Genomic DNA, 16637 nt, shown 5'->3' on the forward strand with positions numbered 1-16637 from the left:
ATAGGATATATTTTTCCACAGGGTTATCTGTAAATGAGAGAGAATTTCCTCCAGGTGTTTTTTTAGCACCTTCTGTCTGTATTGTTCCCCTCCATGGCAGAGCTCCATCACAGAAGAAAAAGTTCAGAGGATGAAGGAGCAATTTATGGCCACCTACGATATTACTGCAGATGGACGCCTGGAAATCCAAGAGGTATATCTCGCCTCCCTTTCCCAGAATTTCTTTTGTGGAGATGGCAGAACAAGAAGGGAGGCATGGGACATAAAGCCTGGCGGGGGAGGAGGTTAGCTATGGTGGAGTATGTTATCCAGATCTCCTACTCTGAGTTTTGTTCCCATGAAAACCACATGCCCAGGTTTCATCTCCTGTATCAGCTGTCCAGGCTTCTTTTTTTTTTTTTTTTCCTTATCTTCATTTTCCCTGAGTTGTCTCTTTTTTTTTTTTTTTTTTTAGCTTGCAAATATGATCTTGCCGGACGACGAGAACTTTCTGCTGCTTTTCCGACGGGAAACTCCTTTGGACAACAGCGTGGAATTCATGCGGGTGGGTACCACTGCACACCCATCGCTGCTCCAGCATATACATTTCAAGCACTTGCAGACTACTGAATGGAAAATATGTGGTTATTGTAGAAGAAAAATACTCTTTAAGCTGAGAGAGAGACTGGGGTTTTTTTGACTATTTTCACTCATAAAGCAAAAAGATAGTGGCTAGAAGTAGATAAAGGATGTGCCTCAAGTATGCCTTTGCTTAACTTTAATAAATTTGGCTTTGGTTAAACACCCTCAGCCCCCTGTGAGCCCCACTGCCAGAGATGAGGGGTTATACAAGGACCTGCTGATTAATCTAGCCCAGCTGTGGGCTACAGCCAAAGTTGCAGGTCCTCACCCAGCAGAAACCAAAAGGGCAACTGGATTTTCTTAGCACTGGCCAATTCCTCACCACTCACTACCCTCAAAATCTCCCTGCACTAATGTGGTAGGGGGAAACACTGCCAGCCAGGGGGTTCCCTTTGCTCTGGAGACTCCCTGGGTGCCCCAAGGCACTGATTTGCTAGCGGTTTCACCCATCTGCTCCCTGTGCTGGTATCGTTGCTGGGACGTTTGCAAACTCCAGCTCAGCACCATTGCCAAAGTTTGCCTGCACAGACACCAAATATCTGCTTGTTCAGCCTTTTCTATCGCAGCAGTTACAGCCTAGGCACACAGGCAGACATCCTGGTCTAGTAGATAAATTTACTTCTGAGACATTGAGAGACTCATCGTGGGCAGAATGGGCACAAGAACCACTGTTAAATACAAGCTTTTTTTTTTCTCTGCAAACTTGTTAAATTCAAAACTTTGACTTTCGAAAACTGAATCTCTTTTATTTCACAATCACTGTGGGGGTGTAGGAAACTAAATGGCCACTTGTGTACTGACTTGACTTTTACTCAGGAAAATTACCATGTTGTGCAAATGCATGTGCAAATTAGATAAGAAATGTGGGTCAGTTTCTCATTTTTATTGCTTTTGGGTAAAGGGTGACTTAAATATGTCTCTAAAGGATGTGTTAAATGTGTGTTTGCAGTGTGACATATGTACAACAGCCACAATAGAGCAAAAGCTCTCAAGAAAGCAGAGGTGAAAAGACTATTTTATTTTGTCTACAATTAATTAAGTATTGGCTAATGCAATAGCAGCTCATTATGAAAGTTCCGATTTGGAGCTTTATTATGGTCTATCAACATTTTGGATGTCTGCCTGCAGTACTTATGTGGTCTTATCAACGTATCCCCATTCAGATCTGGCGTAGTTACGACGCTGATAGCAGTGGATTTATTTCGGCTGGCGAGCTCAAAGTAAGTTGTCCAAAAAAGTCTCTCTGGGGTTGAACTGCAGCTTTCAACTGGCTTTAGTAACGTGCTGGCCTTTTCTGTGGTCGATAAATGTCATTTCTATGTTGCTCAGCAGAGGACACAGTGCCTATGGGATCTGCATGCCCTTATCCATATTTCCTCACCCCAATCCTCCAGATTTTCTGAGCCTTTTGAGCAGTGGTTTCATTTGCAAGTGAGGTTCCATTGAGGCAGAGTCCTGCCTGGAAAAGGCAGCTCAAATGCCTGCATGCAACCAGGCCACCCGAGGCTGCAGACTCAGGCCCTCAAGTCCCACACAGGGTATAATTTCAGGACAGACTCTACCAGACGTGTGAGCAGATGCTGAAGTGTTTTGCTGCATGGAGGCCCTCTTGACTTAAAATCAGTTAGCAAATACTGTAAGACTAGTTTTATCTTGATATCTTTAATAACTTGGGGGGAATTATCCCATTACAATGTTAAATTAGATGCATACAACTCTGCTGAGCTTGAATTTGATTTCTTGCTGTTCTTTCTTGAATTTACCGTAAAGAATAAAATCTGAATCTTTCCTCACTCTAGGATTTCCTGCGAGATCTCTTCTTGCAACATAAGAGGATGGTTGCTGAGGTGAAGCTGGAAGAATATACTGATACAATGGTAAGAAAAGCCAGTGTCTCTGCTGGTCCGCTGACAGCACTGCCTAAAACATCTCTTCGGGTCAGTACCTACGTGTTCAGTGCTGCAGATGCCCTCCTGGAAGGTGTTCCTTCTCCAAGAGATCTGTTAGGCAACATGTGCTCCTACCATTTATTTGCACTGTACTGGGCATCCACAATCAACAGCGCTTCAGATTGCCTTGCCTTATGCTCAGCTGTTTACTAGGAGCTCACAGCCTGACTTTCTGCTAAGGCAAACTGAGCTCTAAACCTGTTAACTTGGTGAGAAGCGTCCTTCTTCAGGATACATTGAGCCTCAGCCAGCCTCTCTTCTTGCAAACCCTTTGGCCCCACAACACACACATAACCCAGACAGTTTTGTGGGCTCCCTGCTGCTTCCTTGAAAGGGTGGAAAGGTGAAAGTCTGAGGGCTTCAACTCTTCCCCTCCATAGGACAGCTGTGATCCTGGTACCAGCAATGTAATGTTTGGGTTAAGTTTGTCATAAGTCATTTGAGTTTCTTACTATACTTACTATATCTATCAATCTAAACACACACATACACACACACACAAAGCTTATTTCTGATATGATTATCAAGGGTATCATTTGACTTCCACACAGAGGCACCTACCATTGCAATTTTCAGCATGATTTTCAAGTGGGATTTTCTAGATTCTGCACACAAAGACCATATTTGTACCTACAAATCAGCTTGGTAGGTAAGCAAATGAAGAAATGCCCACATATTCTGCAGCATTATGTAGACAGGATACAACTGTAACTAAAAATGTGACCCTTTAGAGCAAAATGGAAAAGTGCACTGTTATTGAAAAGTATACACCTTTTCATATTTATAGGTCAGTGAAGGGAGAAGATAGTAGACTACAGAAATTATTTTACAGCTGAAAGACCTTGAAAACAATAAAACAGCCCAAAAGCTACAGTTAGAACAAAAATCTTTTCTGTAGTGTTTCCAGGTAGCAAATGGCTTTTATACGGCTCCATTAAGGTCTTTTTCCCCAGTGGCTAATCTCTGATCAAGTGTTGAGGAATAAGCAATTTGAAGCTTGTAGACATTAGGCGGTTCATTTCATCCAACTTTTTCCTTTTCCCATAGATCTTCCATTACACAAACAGTGGTTTCTGCCACCCCAAATATAGCTAGATAATTGTGAAGTCGAGAACAAATGCAGTCTAGTGATTCAGCCTGGGGCTGATAGCCAAGAGATCTGGCTTCTATTCCCATATTTTCCACAGATTGGTTTTGTGTCCTTGAGAAGGCAGCTTAGCCTCTGTGGTACAGAATAAGATTTGATTTGGGGAAGAATTGTTTCTGGTGTTAGGGGAAATCTATGCCCTGAAATGCAAATCTGCTCTGTGAAGAAAAAATTTTGCTAAATTTTGCAGTGCAACAGAACCAGGGATGGTAACCACTATTAGCAAATTAATGCTTTGCAGATGAGTTTTTCCCCCCACTGTGATACTGCGCTAAACTGAAGAGCCAAGGTAGGATGTGCAATTACAATGGCTCCATTTTCTTCAGCAGTTACCTACCTGTGTGATCTTACTTTGTAATATCTCATAGAAAATGGAATATCTGAATACTGCACTTCATGACAAATTAAATCCATTTGCATATGAATAGTAGCAGATATGTGATAGTTTTCCTAACTAAATGCATGGAAACACATCCAAAGTTGCAGTACAAGGCTATAGGAGGGAAGAAAGACTCAGTCTTACATTTGAGGTCTAATATTAAAACTGCGCTAAAAGAGCAGGGACTGCCAGAGGTGCAGAGTCCTGATGTTCCTCTTTTCCACCATCACCACTGTTGGAGAAAAAAAGGGTTATAGGACCTAACTTACTTTGCTCCAATGCAGCTCTTTATTTAGATTTAATTGCAGATTTTTTCATAGACTTTTTCTTCTCTTACAATCAGCAGCCCCAGCTCCTTACTCACGTTTCTTTCCTGTACAGCCTTACTCCCCACTTTTCTCTATTTGAAGTGAGAAGTTAGGACTAGACTGTTTCTGCCATGCACAACTCCAGGGTCTCTCACAATTGCCCAATTTTGCTGTGTGGGCTTCCAAGTGCCACTGTAATAATATTTGGGTGGAAAAAAAACGTGTGTTGAGGAGCTGCAAACCTATCTGTCTTCATAGGAATTTTGCTCATCTCTTCTTTGTACTCTCTGCAGCCAGCTGCAGGCATCCTCAGCAGCTGCTGATACTGTGAGTGGATCCTTGAGCTTTCTGGAGATATGGATAAAGGAGAAAAGATAGCAAGTATCATTTCAAAGGCTTTTAAAAAATAAAAAGCATCTTCTGTTTCTGTGGTGGATGTTTGCAGATTAAGCTGGTGAGAAAACTAAGCGGGTATTATTCTGATCAAGGAGTGCAAACTACTTGCAAATGGCTTCTGCTTTTATGAATGATCATACAGAACATGAAAAGAAATTCAAACAGGGAAGAATGTATTTCTTTTGGAACAGTTGCTTTTGTTTGTTTTCCTTTGAGGAGCCAGAAATGCCCTCAGTGCCTCTGCAGAAGACGACAGGCACTCTCCTCTCTTTGATCTAGGTCCAACACAGCACAGCGAGTGACAGGCCTGAGGAGATGTGAGGAAAGAGAGGACAGAATAAAGAAGCCAGGAGTGATGATAATGCACACATCAAGGTGCCAGCTATCAGCTCAGTCATGCCAGGGATGGCTGTCCTCTGCTTTAACTAGATTTTGGGTCCTGCTACAAGCCATTTTTTCCGTGTTTACAATTCGGACTCCTCAGCCTTTCCAAAAACATATGCTAGTGCAAATGCATAGGGCTCTTGTGTGTGTTGTGTGCATATACACACACACACACATACATACACATACACTTTAGCTCACACATATTTGTATTTTAATAAATTTAAATATAATTATTCATATTTTTATATATGTATACACATTTATTTATATGAAGTACACTCTTCACTTCTCCCTTTTTAGTCATTTCAAGTGTCATAGAAAACAGTCTCTGGGGTAGCACTCTGCTTCATCACTACTTGAAGCACTTTTCCGTTTTTTTGTTTATACTGGTTATCGCTGCAAAGGAGCATCACTGTCAGGTTGCTTAGAATCGATTTGTCAACAGAACACTATGATTTTTAGTGATCTTAACACTCTTTCAAGAAAGAACTCACATTTAAATCAAGGACTTGATGAACCAATGTTGAATCCTGAAGGAGAAAACAGGTAGTGAACTTATTAGTGCTGTGCCTCATATGCTTATCAGTTAAGACTTCAGGAGCACGAAAGCCACTGGGGATGATAGTCATGAAAGAGCACCTGAATTCTCAAGACTTTTCATAAAAGATTTCATGTAGCAATTTTATCCTGAGGAAGACCCTTTTAGAGGCAGAATTCTTGCTGCTTTCGTGCCCATGCATATAAATGTTTGCATTAATAGTCATTAAGTGAATATTAATATTTATTTACGCAAACACAATTGCATGAGAAGATATTTAGTTATGTGCAGTTCTGAAATCTTGGAAATGATCTGTGAGTTTGTCTTCTCCCCATGTGTATAGACCTAGAGCCATTGCTCAGTGTCCGATCCGAAGTATTGTTGTGCTCTGAGCTTCTCCAAGCAATGAAACTTGCACAGTTACAGGTTTTTCATGAGGAGGAGAATGACAGCAGTTCTAACAACCTCTCTCATCCTCCCTCCAGCTCCCAAATCAAAACTTTTATTGGACTTCTGGCTCCTGGTGAAGTTTCAGACCACACACACCAAAGTCATGAGATTGTTTAAGTTTTCTTACGAGTAGCAGTTTCTACGTTGTGAGGAAAGACTAAGTGAGTTGGGCTTGTTTAGCCTGGAGAAGAGAGGGTTGAGAGGAGATCTGATTAACATGTATAAATACCTGAAGGGTGAATGTAGGGAGGAAGGCGCCAAACTCTTCTCAGTGGTGGCCAGGGATAGGACAAGGGGCAACGGGTATAAGCTGAAAGACAGGAATTTCCAACTCCATGTGAAGAACATCTTCTTTCCTGTGAGGGTAACAGAGCTCTGGAACCGGCTGCCCAAGGCGGTTGTGGAGTCTCCTTCTCTGGAGGTCTTCCAAGCCCACCTGGATGCCGCCCTGTGCCCCTGCTCTGGGTGTCCCTGCTGGAGCAGGGGGGTTGGACTAGATGATCTCTAGAGGTCCCTTCCAATCTCAACCATCCTGTGATTCTGTGATATGTGCATACATATAGCCATGTTCTTAAGGAGTATATTGTAAAAGCCTGAATACAAACCAGATTAAATTTCCCCCAGAAATACTCACTTGGCTTTTTGCACCTTGGCATATATTTGCACATTGTTCATAGAAACACCAGTAACTCATAGCTTTCCACTAGCAGAATGCTCCTCTTAGGTTAAAGTCCCTATGTCTGCAAAGCCACACTCACACTGTTACGTCTGAAATTCCACACTAATTTTATGAGACTTAATGGTCAGATAAAGAACAAATGATTTTTTTTTTTTTGCGTCTCACCTTATGATTTTTTCACGTCTCACCTGAGAGAGAAGCACTTTTTTACACATTAGAGAACTCAGAAAGACACTAAAAGACAGGCACTAGTAATTCCTCCAATCACAGATTTTTGTTTTGTTTTTGGTTGTTTACTTCTCTGCTAACCTCTCCTACAAAAAATAATTCAGATTTATAACCTCAGATTGCTCTTCAAAGCCTGCTCCTGTTTGTCACATCTCAGTGTTTCAGCAGCCTTCTTTATGCCTCACTGAGAAAGCAGAGACATTCTCAGTGCTGAATTCAAAGCCAATGGCAGTTTTGATTTTGCACTTAAAAAAGCAAGATGTAACAACTCTTGTTTTGCCAACCCAGCTTTCATTTATGCTCTGTCTGCCTTAGAGTGCATGGACCAAATTCAAACAAACACAACTAAGACTTCCCTGGTGTACTGCCATTAAAATGTCAGTGAATTAATTTGTGCAAACACCTTAAAACATTGGGTAGCTTGACAGTGAAGCAAATGCATCATTTTATATAACATAGTGCTAGATACGGTAAAGCTTTTACTAAAATTGAGTGCTAGTTAAATATGCTAGACATTATCCTTACCCACACTGAGATGTTTCATACAAGCCTGGCAGCATAAATAGCCCTCTCAGGCATGTAAGCTAAAAGTCCACCAATGTTAGCATGTCAAGGTGATGAGTAAAAGCGTAAGTTTAACATAGCAACAAACTCATAATAATTTCATAAATCTACGTACTTCTCCAGTGCTTCATCAAAAGGGGTGAATACCACTGTCATTCTTTGTGTACAGAAGTACACAATTATCAGATCAGATCAAATACCTGCATCCCTTAAATCTGAAAGTTTAATTAATAACTCTATCCCAGGCTTTTCCTGGATGGTGCATCCTAAGGTTGCTGTATATTGGGCATGCATGAGCTACAGTTGTTTAGGCAAAGGGATTATGTCTATCTTATTAGTTGTGGTACCTGAACTAATAACAGTGAACTTTATTTCATCTTCACTACATGTTTTCCATCTTTCATGTGAAATTCATTATAAGAATTAGCTCAGCCTAGTCTTCCAGCAAGACTCTACTTTTTCTTTGTTGACTAGTGCAGGCAAGCAAAATATTAAACCTGTTTGAAGATATTTTTGAGGATACTTGTTGCAGAAAAAAAGGCAAAAGAGAATTTGAAAATGCAAAGACTCCCTCTCCACGCTGCAAACACAGAACCAAGGGAAATAGTTCAGAGAGGGGAGCTGGTTAGATATAAGTAAAGCAAACCATGGAAAGTTAAAGGTAAAGTTCAAAGAGTACAAACAAAGCCATTTTCTTGGGGACATTGCATTTTATTAAGTGTTCTACTAATGAATGTATAACCTCTTCTGTTAAACTTGTTGTAGTAAGGTCTGCACCTTTGTCAGAAATTTGCAAAGGATACAGAAATGGACAAATCTTACAACTGCTGGCTCAGAAGACTGATAAGGAAACAGAAAGGTGTTCATATCTAAACCATTACCTTTAATCTAAAAGATGTTCACATCTAAACCATTACCTTTCATCTGGAGTGTTTCCTTAAGAGTATGCCAAGTTCTTCAGCCTCCCATGGCTGTTTGTGTCTTCTAAAACATAAACATGTGCCCACGATGCAGAGGAGCTGCTAGGTAGGCAACATGCTTTCATGTCCCAAGACAAGCATAGGTATGTTAGAGTGCTTATTCGTTTTATAGAAAAGAAGATGAGGTTTGAAATGTTTGATTAAAAAACAAACTCATAGTTTGTCCCAGAGTGAAGTGGAAAACATACCTAACTCTGCTGCTGCTTGAGTTGGGGACATGGCCTGATTTCAGAGCTGCCGTGGTCAGCACAGCATTTATAGGTGCGAGCATTGGAGAGCTTGCACAGGGGTCAGGACCTGCTGGTTGCAGAGATGAGCTTCCCCCAGAAGGTCTATATATTTGCTCTCCTGAGGCACCGCAGGGAGTAACATATCTGCTTAAATCTGAAGTTCCTGGGCTGAAATGCAGGCTTTCAGTCTCAAGAGAGCACTTCTGAGGCACTCAGAAAATGGTAGAAAGATTAAAAATATCTGCAGGAACTCAGAAATACATAAAAGAAACTGATGCCAAAGAGAATAAGTGCTAAAGGCATTATTTTTTAGCATGCTTCCATAAAGACTTTATATCTTTATATGAAGAAAAGATTAGGCCAGTGCCTTCAGCAAATTCTGCCCTATCTCAGACAGGCAGAATTCATTCTGGCCACACCAGCAAAGTGCTTATCCCAGTGCTTCTCAGCAAGCACTGTATTCTCCCACCATATGTGGTGCTCTGCTTTGTGGCACCTGCAAATACCGTAGGGGTAGCTCTTGTTCCTTCATGGTCTAAAATGAGAGATTTAGAGAAGCATTTTCAACCAAAATTGCAATAGAGCCTAGGTGTGGTATTTTCTGAAGGCCCCAATATGGGCCCTCAATCATCCCTAAGAGTATTGTGCTTCCTTTCAGTGCAGGGAAAAGAGGGTCCTACTGAGTGCTCTTTAAAAATCCCATCCAATCCTCCATAGTATAAATCATTCGGAATAATTAGTGAATAACAGCTTGTTGCAGAATCTTATCTCAATCCAGTACAACAACAAGCTACCACAGGCTCTCCATACTCAGCCCTGCTGCCTTGCCTCAAGTAAGGGGCAGGCAAGGAGGCAATCCTCCTGAAAAACCACCAAATGACTGTCAAATTAGACTCCTGAAAGAACAAGAGGTATCCAGTTTCGGAGTATCTGTCCAGGAAAGGCAAGCCATCTTAGTAAAATATTAATCCACCTAGGAAGAATATTATTTTTTCCCCATTAAAATAAGGCCTATATTTTTTCTCCAGCTTCGAGCCATAAGTTATTCATGTTTGAATCCATTAAGTGCACTCACCCTTTCCTATGTAAATGGCTCTTATTTGTGCCTGGCAGGGAAATACTGTGGCAAAAACATGACCCAATAAACATAAATAGGTAAGAAACAATACCTGGAGATGACTCATCAAAAGGCTCATAGTAAGGAAAAGATAATATTCGTATCTCTACAGATTAACCTCTTTCCAGTGGCCGCCTTGGTCTTACCTAGTCCTAGTCCTTTTGGAAGAAGGCACCTTGACTGCTCTGTAACTATAGCAACAATCAAAGAAAATGATGAATTCGGGCCAGAAGGGCTTTTAAGCTCCCCATTTATTTTTCCAGGGGTGAGGTGCTAATCAAAGACCCGCTGTTCTCCCTCTGAGATTATAGCCTTGAGTCGTTGGGTTGGCTGGGTTTTCTCCCAGGGCCATGGGAAGAGGCTGCAGGAAGCCAGGGCTGTCCCTCTTTGCTCTGATCCCACTGCCCATTGCTGTCCTGGGGTCAGTCCTGAGGACCACCTCAACTTCCCCAGGCTGGCTGAGGTTTCATCTCGTTTGACCAGCCTCCCCAGCACCCTTATGGTGGAAAAGTTAAACATATCTCAACCATTTTATAAGCACATCCTCCTCACTGCCTGTCTCAAGGTTACATTCTTAAAGCAGCTCTGTCTCCTTGATTTTTAGATGAAAATCTTTGACAAAAACAAAGATGGACGGCTGGACCTGAATGACCTAGCAAGGTAGGCTTTAATAACATGGAGACTTTTTTTCAGCTTGCAACTGCAGATCCACACAAGCAGATGATTTACAGCAGGAACAGATCTCCCTGTGGAGACACGCATTGGAATCCTACCTCTTTTCAAATCTAATCAGGTTACTGTGAGGTGGGTATGTACCACAGCAGTGATTTGTGAGTACCTAGTGCCAGTGACACATGAAGTGTTGGGATCCATTTTTCCATTGCCAGCCTGCTCTGGAATAATTTGCTCAGCCTCTCTAATGATGCCCAGGAGGTGACAAAGCAACTTGTAGCGCTGTTTCTCAAAAAGCAGCCCTAAAGTTCTCTGCAGAAGAGTCACCAGCACGCAACAGCTTTGCATTTGTTTTGCAGTCTTTGCTTTGCAGTCTTCACATGCACTGGGATGACAAAATGATTTTGTTGCTCACTTGCGGAAATAGGATGCCACTTCAAGGGGGTTTGCAAGCGTCTGTAGCACAGGATTTGGAGAGATGAGACTGGCATAGTGGTGAAAGATGCTGAAGACTGACTCGTGTGCCTCTGTCTCTTTTCTGATCCCTCATCCCTCAAAGGCAGCGTAATGGTTTTCACTGAGAGAGAGTAAGCATGTGTACAAATGAATGTAGAATGATTGGATGGGACTTCAAAAATATGAGTAGAGTCTTCTTAAAATACCAAGCTTGCTGTTGTATTTACCCTTTGAGGATGGTTCCCCCAGCTGCTCCCTCACCCTGCGCCAGCTGTGGCCTCCCTCTGCTCTGGACACTCCTCACTTCCCCAGCCCTGGGGCGTGCGGATGCAGTTTGGCACATTCAGCGTTTCAGGCTCAGAAGCAGCTCAGGGTTAACAGAGCAGCTGCAGAGATAAAAGCTTTTATCAGTGCTGCAAGGGCCTTCGGGGGAAAGGAAAGGAATTTGTCCAGTTTCCGAGCTCAGGCCAGCATTACTTTGTCCTTTATTTTTACAGCCACCAATTCCTCCTCTAAAAGAGAGCAATAAATTGCTATTTGCTTTAACATAGCACAGCAATCCATTTTTAACATAGCACAGCCATCCAGTTACAGGGGAATAATTGTCTGGTAGCTCTTGCTTCAGGGGCTGACAGCCTCCGTTGCACTAGGTCATCAGAAATACTCCGTGAGGAGCAAGAGCACTTAGAAATACGATTTCAGGGAGGCGAAGAAGGCCTGCAATTCCCTCATCAGACAGGGAGGGGGGCATGCGTTCACATAACAGGCCTCTCTAAATAACCCTTCTGGTGATTTTCCTTTTAAAGGGCCTATAATCGGAAATCTCTCTGCTTTATGACCCAGAATAGTTCAGAATGGTTTTGCATGTAGATGATAAAGTGGAAGGATTGTAATTTATATCTCTCTGTTCAGGATTCTGGCGCTCCAGGAAAATTTCCTTCTTCAATTTAAAATGGATGTAAGTAACAGTCTTTTTTCAAGGAGTCTTCATGCATTTCTCAGCTAAGGTAGCTTGTACTCAAGCTTGAATCTGCCCTTTCCTTTTTGATTTCCTTGTCCTCCCTGTGTGCAGGCTTGTAGCACTGAAGAAAGGAGGAGAGATTTTGAGAAAATCTTTGCACACTACGATGTTGTGAGTCCCAGAAGCATTTCTTTCACATTCCTTAGGTTTTATAGACTAAACATGCACTGCTAAAACTTCTTCATCCCCGTGAGTGTTATAACTTTTGCTCAGGGGCTATAGCTATGCTAGGCTCACGGGTCATAGGGCTCTAGGTGACAGGCTGTGGTGCGAGGTTTGGGGGCAGAGTGAGAATGGTCTAGGATTGCAGTTATAGTTATTTAGGGAATCTAGGCTGGGCTTTGATTTGGGAAGAGGGAAGGGATCTTGGCACCACAGAACCCGGAGCAGGGTGGACCTACTGACTAGTAGACATTGTGTTTTTCACTTGCTGAAGGATTTTGATATTTCTTCTGTCTTTCAGAGTAAGACAGGAGCCCTTGAAGGCCCAGAAGTGGATGGGTTTGTCAAAGATATGATGGAACTGGTCAAGGTAACTTCATGGTTCTTCGCATTTATTAGAACTCTATCTTTCAGAGAGGAAAGTGCTTGTTTTACTAAAGTTATGTAAATAGAAAGGATAACAAGAATATAGAGTTAAATTTCATTTTGATCAGAAGAATAAATTGTTGTCACAATGCTATTGTAAAGAACATTTGCCTCATCACATAAATTTTGCCTGACAAATCAATACAGCATTACTAAGTGAATATATTTAAGAAAGACCCATTCTAGCTCATATTCTAATTTAGGCAGACATTACAGTGTCATGAACACTTAATGAAAGATTCGTCTTTGCCTACATTATCCCCCTTCCCACGCACACATTGTTTTCTTTAGCAAAATTAGTATTCCGTCTGAAATAGCTGAAGGGTGTTGAGTAAGCTTAAAGAGAAATTAGAATGAACATTACAGGCCACTACTTTTCCCTGTCCCCTCTGAGTACAATGACATGTAATGCTGGTAAGAGCTCAGTGCCCTCAGCTCCCACCAACAGCAGTGCAGACAAGACTTCCCAGCACATCACCAAACTTGGTCAAAACTTCAGGAACTTCAAATGTGAGATCATTAATGGCTGTGATTTTGCAAGGCAGTGAACTCAGATTCAGATATAGATATTCCACAATATACAGGAATACGCTGTGCTTGGAAAACAGGAGACAGATGACTGAAAGCCCAGGAGGGGTTTCCAGAGAGCTGGCTCTGCTCTAGAAATTCTCTTTGGCTTCCAGAAATTCGTTTCTCCTCATAACTCTGCCTTCAAACTGGAGATCCTTCCTGCCTCACAGCTGTTCATGGAGGACAAGACAATGCACATCTGGAATGTGGTAACAGTAGTACAGAGCCTTATTATATATTTAAACAAAAACAAACAAACACAAATGCTGCTGTTAAATTTTTCCACTTCAGAAACCTATCAAATGTGACACCAGCATGGGTCAGTCACCAGATGTTCCTCTTTCCTTCCTTTTCACTGAGGAAAGAAAGAAGTTCCTCTTTCCTTCCTTTTCATCTTTACCACACGTGTAGATTTCAAGTTGTGTTAGCTCTTAACGGGAATACATTGAAAATTACTTGATATCTTCCACCAGTCAAGAATACCATGCCCTTTGTGCTACCAGAGCTTTTTACAGACAGCAGAATCCATCTACATTAGACTACATTGAGTTTCCAGATGCAGTTCAAGATGTAGTTTTTGATCCATTCTTCGTCTCTCTCTGAGCCTGAACTATTCATTTCCATGCTGAAGTGCTCAGTGAAGAACCACCTATGTGTCCCTATCTGTATAGCTGAGTGTGGAGCCTGCAGCTCAATCCAACTGCCCAGGGCTGGGCCCTGGCACCAAGCCCCTGCCCAACTTTGGTTTCTGAGCAGTCTCCACTAAGTGCAGGTCAGTATAGGGTACCTCTCACCCCATAACATGCTTAAGCCTCACTGACAGAGATTTGTCCATTTTTGGACACTATGTTACCCTATCAAAAAGGAATGAGCCATTGGCAAACTCTGTTAAGCTTTGGAGGAATGTTTGTAAGGAATCCAGGTGACCTCTCTTTCTTCTTCTGTTGGAGGTCTTCTGTAGTACATGATGAAACCACAAGCACTTCAGAGCATGGCCTGCATCTGGGATAAGTAAAGAGGGAGCCCTGCTCAGGTGCTGCCTCTGCCTTGTTTAGCTGCTGTATCTACCCCAGGAGCTCCTTGGCATTCACTCTGCAGCATGCTTTCCAGCTGCCACTCTGTAAGCAGGAACTGATTCACTTACTGAGAATACTCTGGCTTGCTGCCACAATTTTCCTGAGAAATACGAGCTTTTTTAAAAAGGCACTTCTCAATACCCTGGATCTCAGAAAATCTGATTGGAATTTCCCAGAATAAAGAAGAGGTGCTTGAGTAGCACAATAGAAATCTCTCTGCCAAAGATTTAGGACTTCTGCAAATACAGAAAGTATGAAGGCTTCTCCAAGCAAAACTCTTCAGAATCTTTTATAAAGAAATATGATCAGAAAGCTAACTATGCAGGTCACCAGCAGCTTCCCATATAATCTATATAACAATTCTTGTTTAACAAAGCTTGGCTTTAGAGGAACTGTGCGTGTCCACGGCTTAACGACACAGCTGGGTATAATAGCATCTGGTTTGAGTCTCTGAAAAGCTGATGGGTATTGTTCTTGGTTTCCTGCCACTTAGCACCTTCCTCTGCCAGCCACTTTCAATTTCTGACTTCCAAGTAAATTGACCATATGCCACCTTTGAACCTTGCATAGCTATAGCCAACAATAACGAAATAAGTTACAGTGTCAGATAATCCCACATAAACATATAATATCCTTGTTGCATAAACCAATCTCATATGAAAGAGTAATATTTTCCTGACGTATTTTCACATTTGCCAAACTGCCAGAGAAAACTGTGTTGATGCTGTCAACCATGACAATGTTTGAACTGAAATGCAAACCAGGTGGCCCTGTGTTGGCTGTGTATGTATGTATTTGTGATCATGTAACATGTAAGGACGTGTGTGAGGAGAGACATGACACAGGATTTATTCTCTGTGCATGTGTGTGCAAAGAAGGGGATTTCACACCTTAGCTAAAGACCTTCAGGCCCAACACCCTCAGGCACTGCAAGCTGTGTGTGAAATTGTTCTCCTTTTGAAAAGATTCTCCTAGCAGTGCAGAGCTCTGTGTCCCACACATGCGTCCCACAGACTTTTGTGTCATATAGATCAGATATAATGGTCTTTCTTAGGTAAGGAAAGAAATTGTGTTAGACTTTCTTCCAGTTACTTGCAGATCCTTAAGCCTAACCATAGCTCTTCAGTTTTTGCAGGACCATTATTTCTGCATTCCCTGCCTTCCATGAGTTGATATGGGGCCAGGCCACTTGGGAGATTTGGGGTATTTCTCTGTGTCCATAATTCCCTTGCCTCTAATGGGAATTCCCAAGGCTAGTGAAATCCAGATGCATGTTCTCTCCCAGAATCAGCTCTCTCTCTTTTGTCTCCAGCCCAGCATCAGCGGAGTGGACCTGGATAAATTTCGCCAGATTCTGCTCAACCATTGCGATGTGAACAAGGATGGAAAAATTCAAAAATCTGAACTGGCCTTATGTCTGGGGCTTAAAATGAACCCGTAGATGTGACTGTGTTTGTGGCTGTGCTTCCCCTGTGCGAGCCTGCTGCTCCTTGTAGAAGTGTTTCAGTGCCGTGTAGCCGTGTGTGGGGAGGAACAGGGGCACCTTGCTGTAAGGCTGAAGACCATCTGTATGAAGATGCAGCAGAACAAGAAGCTGTGGAGGGCCTCTCCACTCAGTAACTGAATTTGTGGTGTTCAACAGATGCTGTTGCTCATGGGGTTCTTTAACAGGATCTCTATCCACGAGCAGACCAGTTGCTCAAAGTGTGGGGATGCTGTTCTACTCCTATACTGTCCTACTAGTCTTCTAAAACAGGGAACGTGTATCTTCTTAAAAAGGTGACATCAGTATGCTCAGATTGCAGCTACTAAGTGTTCTTGATGGTTGTGAAGTCAATGCCCTGGTTAAAAAAAGTAAGCATTGTGCTTTGTTTGTGCATATAAAATATTGGATGGATAACAGTGTATTTGTGCAGAAATAAAAATGGCAGTTATGGAAATACAGTAGAATTGGAGTTTTTGTGTTGTGTATGGAAAGCCACCTGCCAGAAACTGATAGACCATACAGGGTAGCCCTTTTGTATAAAATGCATCAAACAGAGAGAGTCACGCGACATCTATCAAATATGGGTTTTAAGTATGTCAGAAGATGAAATATGGTAGATTTTTATTATGAGAAAACCACACACAATAGAAAATATCACCTCCAAGATGATGTCATGGAGTAAAATCATTTCTGGAGGAAGCTCTTCTTCTGACCCATGCTGAAGCAACATACAAGGTTTGCATAAATCGGAGGGCTAGAAGAACAGAAGTCTAAGTATAGCAAAGCTCTGAAACA

General features: G+C 42.1%; 1 protein-coding gene across 1 annotated transcript in view; it reads left to right on the plus strand.

Moving 5' to 3' along the window:
* The window catches only part of SCGN (secretagogin, EF-hand calcium binding protein), a 28361-nt gene extending 12131 nt beyond the window's left edge, over nucleotides 1-16230 (plus strand). The window contains exons 3-11 of the mRNA XM_026034886.1: nucleotides 101-193; nucleotides 455-544; nucleotides 1785-1841; nucleotides 2421-2498; nucleotides 10578-10633; nucleotides 12014-12059; nucleotides 12174-12233; nucleotides 12586-12654; nucleotides 15669-16230. Of these exons, the coding sequence (XP_025890671.1) occupies nucleotides 101-193; nucleotides 455-544; nucleotides 1785-1841; nucleotides 2421-2498; nucleotides 10578-10633; nucleotides 12014-12059; nucleotides 12174-12233; nucleotides 12586-12654; nucleotides 15669-15797 (678 nt within the window). The 3' untranslated portion in view covers nucleotides 15798-16230. The remainder of the gene's footprint in view (nucleotides 1-100; nucleotides 194-454; nucleotides 545-1784; nucleotides 1842-2420; nucleotides 2499-10577; nucleotides 10634-12013; nucleotides 12060-12173; nucleotides 12234-12585; nucleotides 12655-15668) is intronic.
* Nucleotides 16231-16637: the final 407 nt, after the last annotated feature.

The sequence above is a fragment of the Nothoprocta perdicaria genome, unplaced genomic scaffold, assembly GCF_003342845.1.
Source record: "Nothoprocta perdicaria isolate Ctin4 unplaced genomic scaffold, notPer1 scaffold_151, whole genome shotgun sequence".
Classification (NCBI taxonomy): Eukaryota; Metazoa; Chordata; class Aves; order Tinamiformes; family Tinamidae; genus Nothoprocta; species Nothoprocta perdicaria.